Source organism: Dermacentor variabilis, chromosome 9 (assembly GCF_050947875.1).
Source record: "Dermacentor variabilis isolate Ectoservices chromosome 9, ASM5094787v1, whole genome shotgun sequence".
NCBI classification, from domain to species: Eukaryota; Metazoa; Arthropoda; class Arachnida; order Ixodida; family Ixodidae; genus Dermacentor; species Dermacentor variabilis.
In genome coordinates this window covers 42112692-42127685 of record NC_134576.1, presented here as the reverse complement: position 1 = coordinate 42127685, position 14994 = coordinate 42112692, and the positions used below count along the sequence as shown (strand labels likewise).

The 14994-nt window shown below is 45.9% G+C and overlaps 1 protein-coding gene across 3 annotated transcripts in view; it reads left to right on the top strand.

The window, feature by feature from the left end:
• Positions 1 to 14994, top strand: part of LOC142592639 (uncharacterized) — a 79717-nt gene that overhangs the window by 14303 nt on the left and 50420 nt on the right. For all 3 annotated transcript variants that reach the window (XM_075704196.1, XM_075704195.1, XM_075704197.1), the window contains exons 3-6: positions 4913 to 5391; positions 8404 to 8570; positions 11994 to 12096; positions 14699 to 14877. In XM_075704196.1, coding sequence (XP_075560311.1) covers positions 4913 to 5391; positions 8404 to 8570; positions 11994 to 12096; positions 14699 to 14877 — 928 coding nt within the window. The remainder of the gene's footprint in view (positions 1 to 4912; positions 5392 to 8403; positions 8571 to 11993; positions 12097 to 14698; positions 14878 to 14994) is intronic.

Sequence of the window (14994 nt, the reverse complement as noted above, 5' to 3'; positions counted from 1 at the left end):
AATCTACAGGGGTCACATTCGGTGCTCACTTCGCAACTCCAACCCCGCCCCCTTGGTGGCAGCACTAGCTGCTGCCACCTAGAGTCACTGGAAAAAAATTTCGGAGTACCGCATTCGTTTTCCCCGCGCCGCTGACGCATTCATTGGCCCAACCGTACCACGTGACTTTGGGGTGCCATATACCTTCCAAGCGCCAGGCGGGCCTGCTGAGTTGGAGCGTAGGCAGTGCAGGTTCCCTACGTTTTTTGTGTTCCGATTGTCGCGCTCGCATTTGACTGAAAGGAAATCATGCCTGGCTGCTGTGCCTTCGGATGCAGCAACCAAACTGAGGCTGAAAAGACTTCTTTCTAGATTCCGACCGGGAAAGATGACCGATAGCGTCGTTTTGGTGGTTAAACAGAATTGGCCAGGAGAACTTCAAGCCTACAAAAAACACCCGCGTCTGCGAAGTATAAGTACACCTTGCTTGTGCTTTTTGGCATTGTTTTAAAAGATATTTAAGCGAAGTGCACGTGGTGTTAGCGATGCTACGAAAATAGTTCATTGTGGGGATCGCCCGCGTCTTGCAGGCTTGACGCAGGTACACGTGTACGCGTGTGTTGCTCAACACAAAGCGGTTATTCTGTGCTCGTGACACACGAAGGCACACTTGTTGCGCGAGAATTCCGCGTCCTCACGTGCACCAGGTACTCGCATGATTTCTCCGCGCATGTGAGCGCGCTCTCGCCTCGAGTCACTCGACCCATGTGGCACTTGTTTTTCGCAGATCGTGACGGTCGCAGTGAATAAAAACAGGGTCAATACGAGGCCCATGAAACTTCCTTTTTTCCGCTTATCCTTTGCTCATTTACACATACGCATTTCGAGCTTGAAACCAAAGGCCAAGTGATATTCGCAACACAAGCTTCAAATTTTGAGCTTGTAAGCCGAGCACATGCAATGAACTGAAGTCAGCATACATATCATGTTTTATGTTGAAATGCTATGGTGCATACCCAAATAATGTTGTGCTTGATGCATAACGAGAAATACAAAACAACTGAACACCCAGTAGCTTTAGTTTCACTCTGTCACTACGCATGTTACATAAACCGCTCTAAAAGCGAAAAAATTTTATACATCGCCAATGTAACTTGGCAAAAAAAAAAGTGTTGCGTCACCAGCAGGCGTTCCTGCTTCTTTTTTCTTTTTTTTTTACACCGGCAGCAAATCTTGGCAGTCGAAGAAAAGAGTCATAAATAAGTTGAGAAGAGTAGCCGCTCATGGGAACACACTAGACAGCCGCGTTCATAAATCGCAATGTAGCAAACTCTCGCTCAATGTCAGTGTACAGAAGTACATATACGTTGCTGTAATTACGCAAATGGCTCACATTGGCCTTCCACAAAATTTAGTGCGCAAAATGGTAATCGAAGTTGGTTTTTACGCCTGCTATGCACAGACCGTCTTGCGATCACGGCCAAACACCGGTGCGCACACGGCAGTCTCAGTGTGTCGTGCGTATACGGCGGACGAAGTTGCCCGGCAGAATCGAGGATGCACGGTATCCGTTTACAAACTAAATTAAATGTATCCGATTTAGCTTGTGAAATTATACAATGAACGTACGTGCCTGTGACACTGTTAGGTGTTAGTTTCGCCCTGCTTGGAAACATTCAGTAGAAGCCGACGGCGGTCCAGGATGTTCATGCCCATAAGTACAAGCTTGCCTCATTCCGGCTCAAAGTGATGAAATGTTTCCTTCGTAGCTCGCTCCACGGAAGGGGAAAAAAAAAAAAACGCGTGCATAAGCTCCCGATAGCAGCGCTAAGCTGCTGCCCACAATCGTAGCACAATTCCAGCAGTAAACACGATCACCATGCAAAACAACCACCAGCTGCATTACGTCGCACAAAATAACATTTTATTATCGTTCTTAGCCACTATTATCTCCGGGCACAAAGTATTTGTACTTCCGTAAACACTCAACCCAATGTGTCACCGAATATCAAGCTCTTCCAACGCGGTGGCCTTCCCGCGACGCAGCCGGCTTGGAAGGTATATGGCGGTGACCGCTCAGTGTTGCCAGTCAAATCCCCGATCTTTGCGGTGCTCTGCAATTTTTTCCAGTGACTCTACTGCCACCATCATCCAAGACGGCCCTGCAGGCAGCTGTTCTGCGGGCCCCATGACTAAACCGAACGCCAAGGCCAGAGACGCTTGTCTCGGCGCCTGGCTCTCTACCATTCAGCGCCTCAGAGAAGGCGATGGAGGTCGACCCCAAAACCTTGGCGTCATCTATGCCAAAGTAATAGCGTTCTTCTGAGTGTTCTAAGAAGGACAAGTTCCTTGTAAATGCACCAATAAAGGGACAGGTAACCTGAACAGTTACAGTCCATCAAATGTGTATTGTTCCCTACTGCATGTCTCCTGTTTCCATGTTCACACACATCAGTACAGTTTTCATTTCGCAACCATGGCTTTCATTGTACAATGGAATTGTAAAGGTCTCGTACACAATATAGGTGACATCAGACATTATCAACATCTTTCTACCAGTTCCAATGTGTCTTCAGGAAACGAATCTCGGTCCAAAAAATAGTGAAGTTCTCAAAGGTTTCACTTTTGTCCGAAGGGACTGCGAATATTCAGGCTATTTGTCAGGAGGAGTCTCTATAGTTGTGCAGGGCGGTACTTCTACCTGAAATGACCAATTGAATGTATCCTTAGAGGCTGCAGCCGTCACCATTTTGTCTTGCAAAACCATCGCCATTTGCTCACTGTATATTCCACCCCCCATCCATTTTACTACTTAACAGTTGGAAAATTTAACAGATCACTTACCGGAGCCATATTTTTTTTTGCAGGAGATTTTAATGCTCATTGTACTCTCTGGGGCAGTGTCAGAACTGACCAAAGAGGGCAGCCGGTTGAAGGTTTTATTTTGTCCAATGATATCTGCCTTTTAAGTTCAGGTACACCGACAAACTATTTACCAACCTCCTGCACTTTTAGTTGTTTAGATTTAGCTTTTTGCTCACCATCTCTTCTTTTTAATGATCTTAAATGGGAAGCCCTCAACACTTCATATGGCAGTGATCATTTACCTGCACTCATCACTCTTACCTCCACCAACCTTAGGCACTAGGTCAAGCTGGTGGAAATTACAGCTTGCTGACTGGCCAGTTTTTTATGGAGAATGCGAAACTGGAAGTGTCTTTTCATCAGAACTAAGCGTTCACAAGCTCAACAAAAAATTCACTGAGGTCCTAATATCAGCGGCAGAAGATGCAACACTCCAGTAATCTGATATTGTGCACAAAAAGCTAAATCCCTGGTGGACAAACAAGTGTAATAAAGCTAAAAAACAAAATAAGGCCTGGGGAATCCTGCGGAGGTACCCCACCTATAGCAACCTTTTAAACTTTGAACACGCCAAAGCGCAATTTATTCAAAGACAGGCGGAGAAATCATCATGGCAAAAATGCGTATCTTCAGTTAATAGTGCAGTCGCATCAAAACAAATGTGGGGCCAGGTGAGAAAATTTAAAGGAGAGTACTCATCTTACGCAATACCACTACTTACATGTCCAAGCGCACAAACAGCACTACAAGACCAGGCCAACTTGTTAGGCGAACACTTTTATGTCTCCAGCTCGGCAAACTATTCAAGTACATTATTAAAATATAAAGACTCGGTGGAGAAACGGACTGCCCACCACTGGGGCTTCAAAGGAATTGAACAATACCGTATTTATTTGAATCTAGGCCGATACTTCTTTTTTTCAAATAATCGTATTCCAAACCCTAGGGTTGGCTTAGGTTCGAGGATATTAAAAAACGTGCCAGTTTTTCATTGAAACTGCTAAATATGGTGCATAGCTAGCGCCATCTAGAAAAGTCTGTATCTCGGCCACTACTAGCCGTGCCAGTAACCAACCATACACAAGCAAGGTCGCCATTTTGACCAGTGTCGTGTCAGCCGTATCGGTGTGCGACGTGGTGTTATCACGATGGCACCAAGCAGGAGGTGTCAGGAGGTGCAGGCTACGAGAAGCAGTGCACAACTGTGATGTTGTGCTGCACAGCTGATGAACATAAACTCACTCCTTATATGATATTTAAAATGAAGACACTGCCTGCTCGAGAAACTTTCCCAAGAAATGTCATTGTGCGGGCAAATGAGAACGGATGGATGACGGGTGAGATGGTGGAAGAGTGGGTTAAGATATTGTGGCGACGGCGTCCATTAGCCCTTTTGACAAAGAACTCTCTCCTTGTCGTCGACTCTTACCGTGGGCACTTGACCGACAACATGAAGGCTGCACTTGCCCAAGTGAACACGAACCTCGCTGTCATACTGGGCGGCATGACGGGCCAGTTGCAGCCACTTGATGTCTGCATCAACAAACCTTTCAAGGATCGTCTGCGGAAATTTTCAACCATGTAGCTAACAATTTGAAATGTAAAATCTGCACGAGCACTTTCCAGCGACGTGTTCACCCAGCAAGTGTGTGCAACCCACTCATGGTTGCAGTGTTTACTTCTAGTTATGACGCGTTCATGAGAGTGGCATGTTAGGTGATTTAGTACATCATGACGTTATGTACTGGTAAGGCTCAACAGGAAAGCAAAATAATAAAAGCCTTTCATATTTACATACTAGGTCTAGACAAGTGTAGGCTTGCGCTCTTGATAAAGAGGTTTGCTTTCTAGTGTAATCGTGTGTACTAAGTGTGATTACCTTGATTTGCGGTGCTGCCACACATGCTGTTTGGTTATCTGTCAACAGGTTGGTTGTCTGCCTAGCATCCTTCCTTTTCCCTTGTCTGTTTCTTCTTCACTTTTGTCTGGTTTTCTCCCTGTCTGCTGGCATTCCACTACATAATGGTTATGACGAGAAGGGTAAAATGCATTATTCCTCAAATTCCAGGACTGAAAACCTGCTGTCCTTTGCGGAAGAGCATCTGGGAGCCATTTCCTTGGGAACGAGCACACCACTGGTGTTATCCCCAAGTGCCCCGGCCTTTGGGGAAAGTTTCACTGTTGACACGGCAGATGGAACAGGGCACGAAGTGTGTGCCATCCCAGCGAAGTCTCCTTGCCCGTCGCCATGTCCTGCAGATGTCCCTCCACCTGAGTGCGAAATGGCCGGTCCTGGGACACTCGTCCCTGGTGGGTTGCCCAGTGGTTCGGGGGGCATGCCTTCAAGCCCAGGCCTTGTGACCCATGATGAAGCACTTGAGCTCTGTAGGGCTGGGAAGGGTGCAGCTGAGGTATTGGCCGATGACGCACCGCACAAGACCTGTTCCTCGGCCACGAACAACGAAACCCATGTCCAGGCTTCAGACTGCGAGGCTGACAGTTCCTGCCACCACGTTGATGTGAAACTAGACGACGGCAACCTGGACAGTGAGCAGCTGCCTTCTTTCCTGTGGCTCCTTCCTTTCTGCGAGTTAAAACATTGCGAAAATATCAGAACAAAGATGCACGCACACACAGGACTAACGCTGCACTACCTGGCAAAATATTTTATTTTGAAAGACCACGCTTTTTAAATGTCATCCTTTCACTCTTGACAAGGTATGCATTTATCATTGAATGGAAGGCAAAACATGTTCCTGTATCGAATAATTTGTGGGACACTGTTCCGCCACAAACATACTAAACTCGACACAAGGCCTTATCGATAGCAGGGAGCTCTCTCGGGATAACAATTCTGGCATAGGTACATAAACTATATAGAGCCACACTACATGTGAACCCAGGTATACCTGCCAATGAAATAAAAAAAAAAAAGATGCTAAAATTACTAAAAGAGAAAGAGGCTACATGATCAACAAAGAAGCACTTGCAATAAATGAACATTCAACAATAAATGCATATGTTGTCAAAAGTGAAAGGATAACATTTATTCAAGCATGGGCTTTCCAAATAAAGTATTTAAGTTGGTATTGCTGGGCTGGTTCTGTGTGTACATGTCTTTGTCTTCTTTTCACACTGTTCAAACTTGTAGTATGTCACATTAACTTGCCCCAACAGAAGTACTCCTTGCTTTGTTGGAGTTACCCTAAACTGCAAAAGCTTTGAGAGCACAGAATCTGAGAAATTTTTAATGAATTTACACTAAGGGCACAGAGCCTGGGTATTGTGGGGGGGGGGATGGGGGTTAACTACAGGATGTTAAAACTGAACTCTTATCAAAATAAGTAGTGGAAGGACACAAATTTGAAATAGGGGAATACGTAACAGGTACTGATGGGCTGATTGCTGATCTGTGATATTGGTGAAGCAGCACACTTGGCCAAAGATGTTTGCACACATGAATGACATGAATGATGAGGACATGCGCTGGCATACATTGTACTCGTATTCAGACATATGTCAGCACCTGTGTATGTCCTCGTCATTAATGTTTGTGAGAACGTTCTCTTTTTCAAAGTGCACTACTACACCAAAGAAAAAGGGGGGAGGGGGGAATACAGTGCATCAGTACTACAGGAGGAGCTGTACATGGTACAGTAAAATCTCGTTCATACGCTTTGTGTAAAGCCGCAGGAAGAAACTTACTTGCTGGGAAAACGTAATACTCTGTCTTTAATACGTTCGGCAGACTCGGCTGTAATTAATACCTATGTAATGTGAAGCATTGTAGGAAGTTGCAGCATGATACGTCAATGCACGCCGACCTAGTGGGGCCCCGAGACTAGCATTGATTTTGTGGCTTCGGCAGGCTTACATTTGCGCTCCTCGAATTGGGTCTGGGTAAGCAGCTTTTTCAAGCGGAACGTTTTGGCGGGAAGTTTTGATGTGCCCACTCGGCGATAATTGCTGCGGCACGACAAGCTGATGAGCGTCTCGCTCTTGGGGCCCACGTGACCCGAGATGTGCGTTGACTGCGATGGGAAACCGAAGGGAAATCGACCTGGTGGGCAATGCAGAAATATGATGCCACGATGCCTCCAGAGGGAGACGTGATGCCCACTTTGCACTGCCTGCAGCTCAGCGCATTTGGGGTGTTGCATATTAAAAATTTGTGCAGTCTGCTTCTTATGCCAGACACGTCGTGAAATATACGTGAAGATGTTTACTGCAATGTTTGGCTGCAGCGGCAAGGTTTGATGACCCGTGAGATTTGCTGGTACCAAAATGGGAAAACTGAGTACATGATGGCATTTTCATGTGAAACGGGCGGTCAAGTATTGCGGCGTCGCTACCGTGGCGTGTGCCTACTGCTCCCAAGCGCGCATGCCTCTCACCTTTTCTGGTTCACGTGGGATCTAGTGGCCGGAAAACGTAACGTAGGATCATAGCTTGGTGATATACTAAATGTTGGTGCTGAAAGATATTGTGCTCCAGGAATGTACTAACCAGTAAAAAAAGGAGCAATACTGCAGCGGGTCATGTTTTGTGTTCTGAATTGCGAACGTTGATGCCAGGAAATCGTGTGAAATGGGATCATATTAACGAGATTCTATTGTATTAATACAAATCTTACTACTGTAATACAATAGTCAAACCCGCTTATAACAGTACCGGTTTTAACAGTACATAGAATATTAACAAGGAGCAGCTGATGCACCATTAATCTTGGTACGTCCTGTGGTAAAATAGACCATTTACTACAACGTTGCGTTTCCACATATAACAAATAAATCTTACTTTTAAGATATTTACTTTTAATCTTACTTTTAAGATAAGATATTTAAATTAGAGAGCAAATGGTTGAAGCTAATATTCTAGTTGACATTTAGAGAGAGAAATGGGCATGCAATGCATAGGACAGATAAGTGGTCATCTACTATTTAAAGAATCGGTGTTGAAACACAGAAAGCGTAGACAAGATGGCAGGGAACTAGGTGGTTTGGTGAGATAAGGAAATTTGCAGGCATAAGACGGTGTCAGCTGGCACAAGATGGGCATTTGGGGGTTGCTTGGAGAGACCTTCATCTTCAATGAACAAGAACACAGGACTACATTAACCTTCGCATTACTCACTGTATACTGCTTGGCGATAGCCTAGATTCTCCTTTAGTCTTTCCTTGTTGGGAATACAAATGTATTGCCAGAAACAGTGAACTTCAAACTGCAAAGCAACCCGCCGTGGTTGCTCAGTGGCTATGGTGGTGGGCTGCTGACCACGAGGTCGCGGGATCGAATCCCGGCCACGGCGGCCGCATTTCGATGGGGGCGAAATGCGAAAACACCCGTGTACTTAGATTTAGGTGCATGTTAAAGAACCCCAGGGGGTCAAAATTTCCGGAGTCCTCCACTGCGGCGTGCCTCATAATCAGAAAGTGGTTTTGGCACGTAAAACCCCATAATTGAATTTTTTAAACTGCAAGGCAAGATTGAAATACGTTTTATGTCCATGTTTTTGTTTCTTGTGACACAGAGCTGACATAAAGTGTTGTATTTGCCCAGGCTCTCCATCCGAGCCATTGGCGGCTCTTGGGGAGTCGTTTGTTGTTGCCAGAGAATCTCCGACAGCCGACGCAGTGGCCTTGAATGGGTCGCCTGTTGCCGTAGCAGAGACCACCTTTGCCATCCCAGCTGCTCCCCCAGTGGAGTTGGCAACGAAACGGGCAAGTGTGAGTGCGCTGCTTATCAACAATTAGAAAGATCCTTAACGCACAAATAATTTTCTTGTTGGCAAGCTTGCACACCTGGCATGGTGTGTCAATGGCTATGGCATTCTGCTGCTCATCCCCCAACCTTTTGAGCTGTGCTCTGTGGTGAGGGCACAATGGAAAGTCTACTCATGTGCCCAGGTGCACGTTAAAGAATGCCGGATGGTCAACATTTATTTTTTTTTTGCACTCTTCTGCTACAGTGTCCATCATAACCTACTGTGCAGCCATGGCACGTTCAGCCCCGTAATTTAGGTTCTTTTGAATATCTCTTGGTGTTGAATGCAGCCTCGTCTTTGAAGAGAACGCACCGGGAGTGTGCTGTATTACTGAAGCACTCGAGCAGGTCCTTGTGCCTTCTTACCCTGATCTCCTTCATGTGCTCGGTGAATTTGTGGGCTTTCTGAAATGTGTAGGGGAACTTGACAATGACGAGGAAGTTTATTTATTCTTATGACAATAACACAGATAACGACCTTAAAGGAGTACTGACACAAAAAAAATCCACGTGGTTTTTCTGTTTTAATAAGTAGTTAATGACCCACTAATCACGGCACGAGACCTCATTTACTTCAGAGCGCGACAGGTAATTATTTGCAGTTTTTTTTGTAGCGACCAGTCCAAGTTTCGGTTTCAGAGAGCAACGAGACGGCCAAACGGGAGTGTAAACAAAGTGGTCACGCGTTCGCAAAAAGCCATGACGTATGCTCTGACGCGCAGCCAGCGTGCGGCGTGCCGGCACGCGAGCTTCGTTTTGCTAGTCGTCTGCTACGCCTGCACGTGGTTTGCCATGTCCTCGTCATCGTTGTCGTCCTCCTCGTTTTAGTCGTCCAGCGGCGACGATTTCCTGCATGTGGGAGTCGCGAACTCGGTCCACTTCTGCCAGTGAAGGGTATCGTGGGGAAAACATCATCATCATCATCATCATCATCAGCCTAGTTACGCCCACTGCAGGGCAAAGGCCTCTCCCATACTTCTCCAACCACCCCGGTCATGTACTAATTGTGGCCATGTTTTCCCTGCAAACGTCTTAATGTCATCCGCCCACCTAACTTTCTGCCGCCCCCTGCTACGCATCCCTTCCCTTGGAATCCAGTCCGTAACCCTTAGTGACCATCAGTTATCTTCCCTCCTCATTACATGTCCGGCCCATGCCCATTTCTTTTTCTTGATTTCAACTAAGATGTCGTTTACCCGCGTTTGTTGCCTCACCCAATCTGCTCTTTTCTTATCCCTTAACGTTACACCCATCATTCTTCTTTCCATAGCTCGTTGCGTCGTCCTCAATTTCAGCAGAACCCTTTGCGTAAGCCTCCAGGTGTGGGGAAAACAATGCATAGTTATACCCAACCCTGAATATGTTCCGCAGAAGTCAACGCAGCAGTATGTACGCGGCATGGTGCTGTACTCGCAACTGGTGCATGGTCAGTGCAGCGCAGTCAAGCTGATAGTGTGGGAAATATCCCGACGGACACGACAAAAACTGCAGTTGCAGCGACACGGAGAGCGTCCCACTACAACAGCTAGAACAAGCAACAACAGAGAAGAGCACGCGTAAGCCGCATGGCAGCCAACGAAAATTCGTGACGTAGCCACATGACGTAGCGTTTTCTTGGCTATTTACAATTCCGGGTGACGTCAATCTCGTGAGGTGCTCTGTTTTGCGGTTGGCTGCACACACGTACCTTAAAATTGATTTTAAATATGTTCTAAGTGATATTCGCCGCTGATATTTTATAGACGATGTGTGTGTGACCAACTAAATCGATCTCACAAGTTATCTCGACTTCAAATTTTTGTGTCAGTACTCCTTTAAAATGAAAGGCCATACAACAGGGCTTGAAAGTTGAGGCCCAGCAGCAGGAACTGCAAATAGGAGCACAGCACTAGTGAACCAGCACTCGTTTAATTTTTACTAATTTTACTTTCCTCTCATTTTTTTTTTTGTCGTACTTGTAGTGGTCAGAATGTCCCCGCACTCCAGCAGAGCCCTCTGGATGGATGTTAATTAAATAGAACAGAATGAAATACTGCTGATGGACTCTTGTACAACTGACCTTTAGGATGCGTGGGAACTTCTGGCATACCCTGTAAGTGCATTAGCATAAGGTGTAAGACGTCTTGCCGGAGAATGATCACTTTTATGAGGACTTAAAGGATCCCCGAAACACTTTTTGAACATAGTAAAAAAAAAAAAAGTTGCCGATCTGTTGTAGAGGCTGTTGTGAACATGTGAGCCAAATATTACTGCACTGCATGCCACAAAGAATTTACAACCTTGTGCCAAAATCATCACTTACTCTCGCTTCGTGATGCCGTCATGCAGTGTCATCGCAAGCAGCTGGATTCGCAACAGCTATTGGCTGATTTCGTAGTCGCGAGAACATTCTTGATAATACAATTGCTGCTGATTTGAGTTGAATAAGTGAAAAATATTGCTATGAAGAGGAAACCTGATGCACATATGTCTGCAATCTAAAAAAAAAGAAATATCATCTTCTCACTGCGCGACGCTGTGTCAGCTGTGCGTGGTGTTCGAGATGACAGTGGTGTGCTGCGTTGCGTAGTCTACCACAGCTGCCACAGGGTGCTGTGACTAAGCCCTATTATCACCGTGACACTCAATTTCTGGCCGGGGCTTTGCCCTCTTGGCTTCTCCTCTGTATAGCTTCCAGTGTGCTAGCGGACGAAAAAGTGAGAAGGCTGGGTATCAATACGATAAGGCCACTTGTAGGTTCTTTTTTTTTTTTTTTGCACAATATTTGTGAGACGATGTCATTTAATAGTGAGGTAATCCTGTGGTTAGTCATTAAAGCGTTTCAGGGCCCCTTTAAATTTAAGAAAGCTTTATACTTGTGCTGTTGCGACCATGTCTTAGTTTAAGCCACATTGTGGGACAAGCCAAACCACCTACATCCCGGCACCCTCAGTTTCACATAGTACGTACATGAGTGGCAGTTCAGGATGTCCCTTGGGGAGTCCAGTCAAAGAACTCTTTGCCCTGTTTACCCCAACACATACTCCAACTGAATGCCTCTTTCGTACATATGTGCTCACTTACGCTGCGTGTTTGGGGGGGAGTCTCTGTAGTGGTTTGACAATTGCAGGGTGCAGCTGAATCGGATGGCAAGCCACATGTGCATGAACGAACACACTAACGTACCTGGTCTGATTGGCTGCATCTACCAACTGCTCTCGCGAACTATCGGCGCCATGGCTGGTTGGTTACCATTACTCGTGGCTGCAGGGGCTCCCTTATCACACCGCTTCCACATGCATCTTTAAGATGCTCGCTTTCACAGATGTGCCAGGTTTTTTTCCAGGGAGTGTTATGAGAAGCTCCATGACTACATCAGTCGACAATGACTCCTTTTGGGTGTGCAGGCACCCTCTGCCAAGGCAGACACCACCATGATCATGGCAGCTAGCTGTTCTTCACACCAGCAGTCTTCCAAGGGTACAGCAGTGGTCCGCAAGAGCCTCCCATGTGAGTTGCCTTCCTCCTGCAACCCCAGCTTTACTTGACAGTAAAGCGCTTTAGTGAATTGCAGGTGTACTTGGCCATTAGAAACTGCGGAATTGGCTTTCTTTTGTCCCCCTCTCCCCCACTTTGCGTGGATAGCTGGCTTGCCGAGCAAAAATCGGGCCAATGCTGAAAAGAGTAATAGTGAAATTAGCCGATCTCAAAGACAATGTGTCCAAAGCTTCTCTGACACCAGAGACGGTATAATCAAAGGTGTAGCATGGCAGGCCTACCCTGAAATATCTCTGCAGGATATGTATTCTTGCAAAGGCTTTAATGTGGTTTCTAATCTGGGCTGATCTTTAAGGATGTGAAACCTCGCAGCACCCATAGCATTAAGCAAGTGAGCTAACCACTAAGTGTCCACAGCAGCGTGGCTTAGGAGGTCTACCAGGAAGCTATTACTGGACTTTGATGGTCATCCTTCGATTTTTCCTGCCCATTTCTTTTTCTTTCTTTCTTTTAATGATTAAAACATTCCTTGCTTTCTCAGAAGCTAGATGTGTTTAGCTCCTGAGAGTTCTACATTAAATTCTATATTTTGTAGCAAGGCATCCAAAACATCAGTCAATCTGGTACATTACATCTATAGGGCAGGGCTAGTGGTGGTGCCATGAAGATGTCCGGTCATTCAGGCGAGACTATCGGCCAGCAACTTTGGTGTGCCTGAACAGGCAGGGTGTCTCGACCTCATCTGATGCTTGGCGATGACCAGCTGGGCATCTTGCTAAACAGCCCAGTCAGAAAACTCTTTGCCCCGCAGTAAGGAAAGTTTGAGATGCTCAGATTCTCGCCAGAATGAAATATTTTCATATCCTGTGCATAGGATTGAATGCATTTTGTATCACCTGACAATGAAAAGACTCTGAACTGCAATCTTGAGTCACTGAGACCTGCCAGAACATTACACCCCAGATTATCTACCTGTGTCACTAGATATGAATTCACGCAAAGGTGCCATCTTCTCAGTCGATCGCTTTCGAGGCTATGAGTTGCAATCACTTTTGTGCTTCGCACCGGATGTGTCGGCATCTAGAGTGATAGTGTGCGCTGGAGGAACAATATTGCAGTAGTGGAACGCTGTAGCTTTGCGTCTTGTGATGGGTTATGCAAAATTTCGCTAAAGTGATCGTGTTTTCGAAAGCGATCAATTGGGAATACCGCTCCATTGCAGCGGCATTGTCAAAGGGGAATGCATGGGCTGCACTTCATGCTTTGTCAAAGCAGGCTAACGGAATTTTGACCGTAAAGCTTCATTTCGCGATGCATTCCTTATCTGTGCTGGGTCATTCTACAAGAACCCGCTGATTTCATTATTGTGGGGTTCAACTGTACATGCATTGTAAAAAAAATGGTGAGCTGGTAAATTTTTGGCTGTTGATTCATTGTGTGGTGGCAGGGCTCCTGGGACAAAGACTGGAGAAAGTAGAAATGGGACATGCGCCTCACTCTCGACTAATCTTTTTTGGGAAAAAGAAGTTGCGAGCTTTTTCATTTGTGTATATGCGGAGTGAGATTTTGAAATGAATTGTGATCGTGACTGCACAAACATTCGCTGAGAGCAAATTCACAATCGACCAACAATTTCACATTCTTCACGCAATGGCTGTTGTTTCAATGCGAGGGGCCACATTTCATTTTCTTGGGGACAACTGGAGACCCAAGACTACGGTTTGGGGTTATTTCACATATGCATGCAGTATAGGGGCAATACTCTACTAAAACATTAACACGAAGTTGTGAAAATTGGAAAAGGTTCCGGAGATCAGTGAAATGCAAAGGTATAAACTCGCTGACCACGCACGTACTAAGCAGAGCCCTTAGAGAGTGGGGCCAGTAAGTGCTAACTTCGTGACAAATGCTTGGTATGCCAGGAGCATCCCTTTTGAGGATATTGAGGATGCAATAACTTTCTTAGGGCTTAGTTGGGATACAGTCACTTTCACGCTACTCAGAACTGGACACGTCGGTAAGAATGTCCCTGGAACTTTGCCAAGACACTGCCATGTTCGATCCTAATGCAAGGTCAGAATCCCACCATCTGAGGAGTTTAAAACTGGCTCTGATGTTGGTGGAGAACCTTAGTGAAAATTTACAGTGCCACAACATTCTGCTTTCACTTTTTGGTGATACCACAGCTGCACACCAAGTATGGAGACCTTTAAATAGTGACTTTTTCCTGGCATGTTCGCAGTTGAGATTCGCAGGTATCAGAAGCCGGTTGCAAAGATATTTCAAAATTATGTGAAAAATGTGTGAATTTAGCATGACAGCAAAATAAAATTGTGACATCTGTTAATTTGAGACTATTGGAGTTCAAATTAATGAGGGTTTGCTTCATTCTCGGAGTAGTATTTGCACATTTCCCTCTGAAACGTCTGCATTTTTGTCATACCTGTGTTACACAGAGACGATTTCCTGTTCATCTTGTCTGTTTGCCTGCATGTTCTTAACAGAAGTTCTTTATCTGGTCTTGGACTGCAGTGACATCCTGTGTCTTGCCACTTTCACGTGGATTTTTTAGCAAAAGCGATTTCTGTCCTCATCTTGTGCCCTGGTCTCGTAGCACCACGTCCTGCACCAGTGCAGCGTCCTGCAGGGCGGCTGTCGATGGCCACCAAACCCAGGGCAGTCCTCGGGCGACCCAGTGCTGCAACTAGGACAGCGTCAGACACCACGTTTGCCAGGAATGCGCAGGCACCAGCGAGACCATCGCTCGCCCCAAAAGGTGTCGAGCGACCAAAGGTGATTACTAATTGTTCCCAACCAGTGGACATCCTGTTTGTCCTTCAGAGGCTTAGAGACCACCGACGGTCTTGGAGTGGGATAAACAGAAAATGGAACTACGCTTAATGACCCACA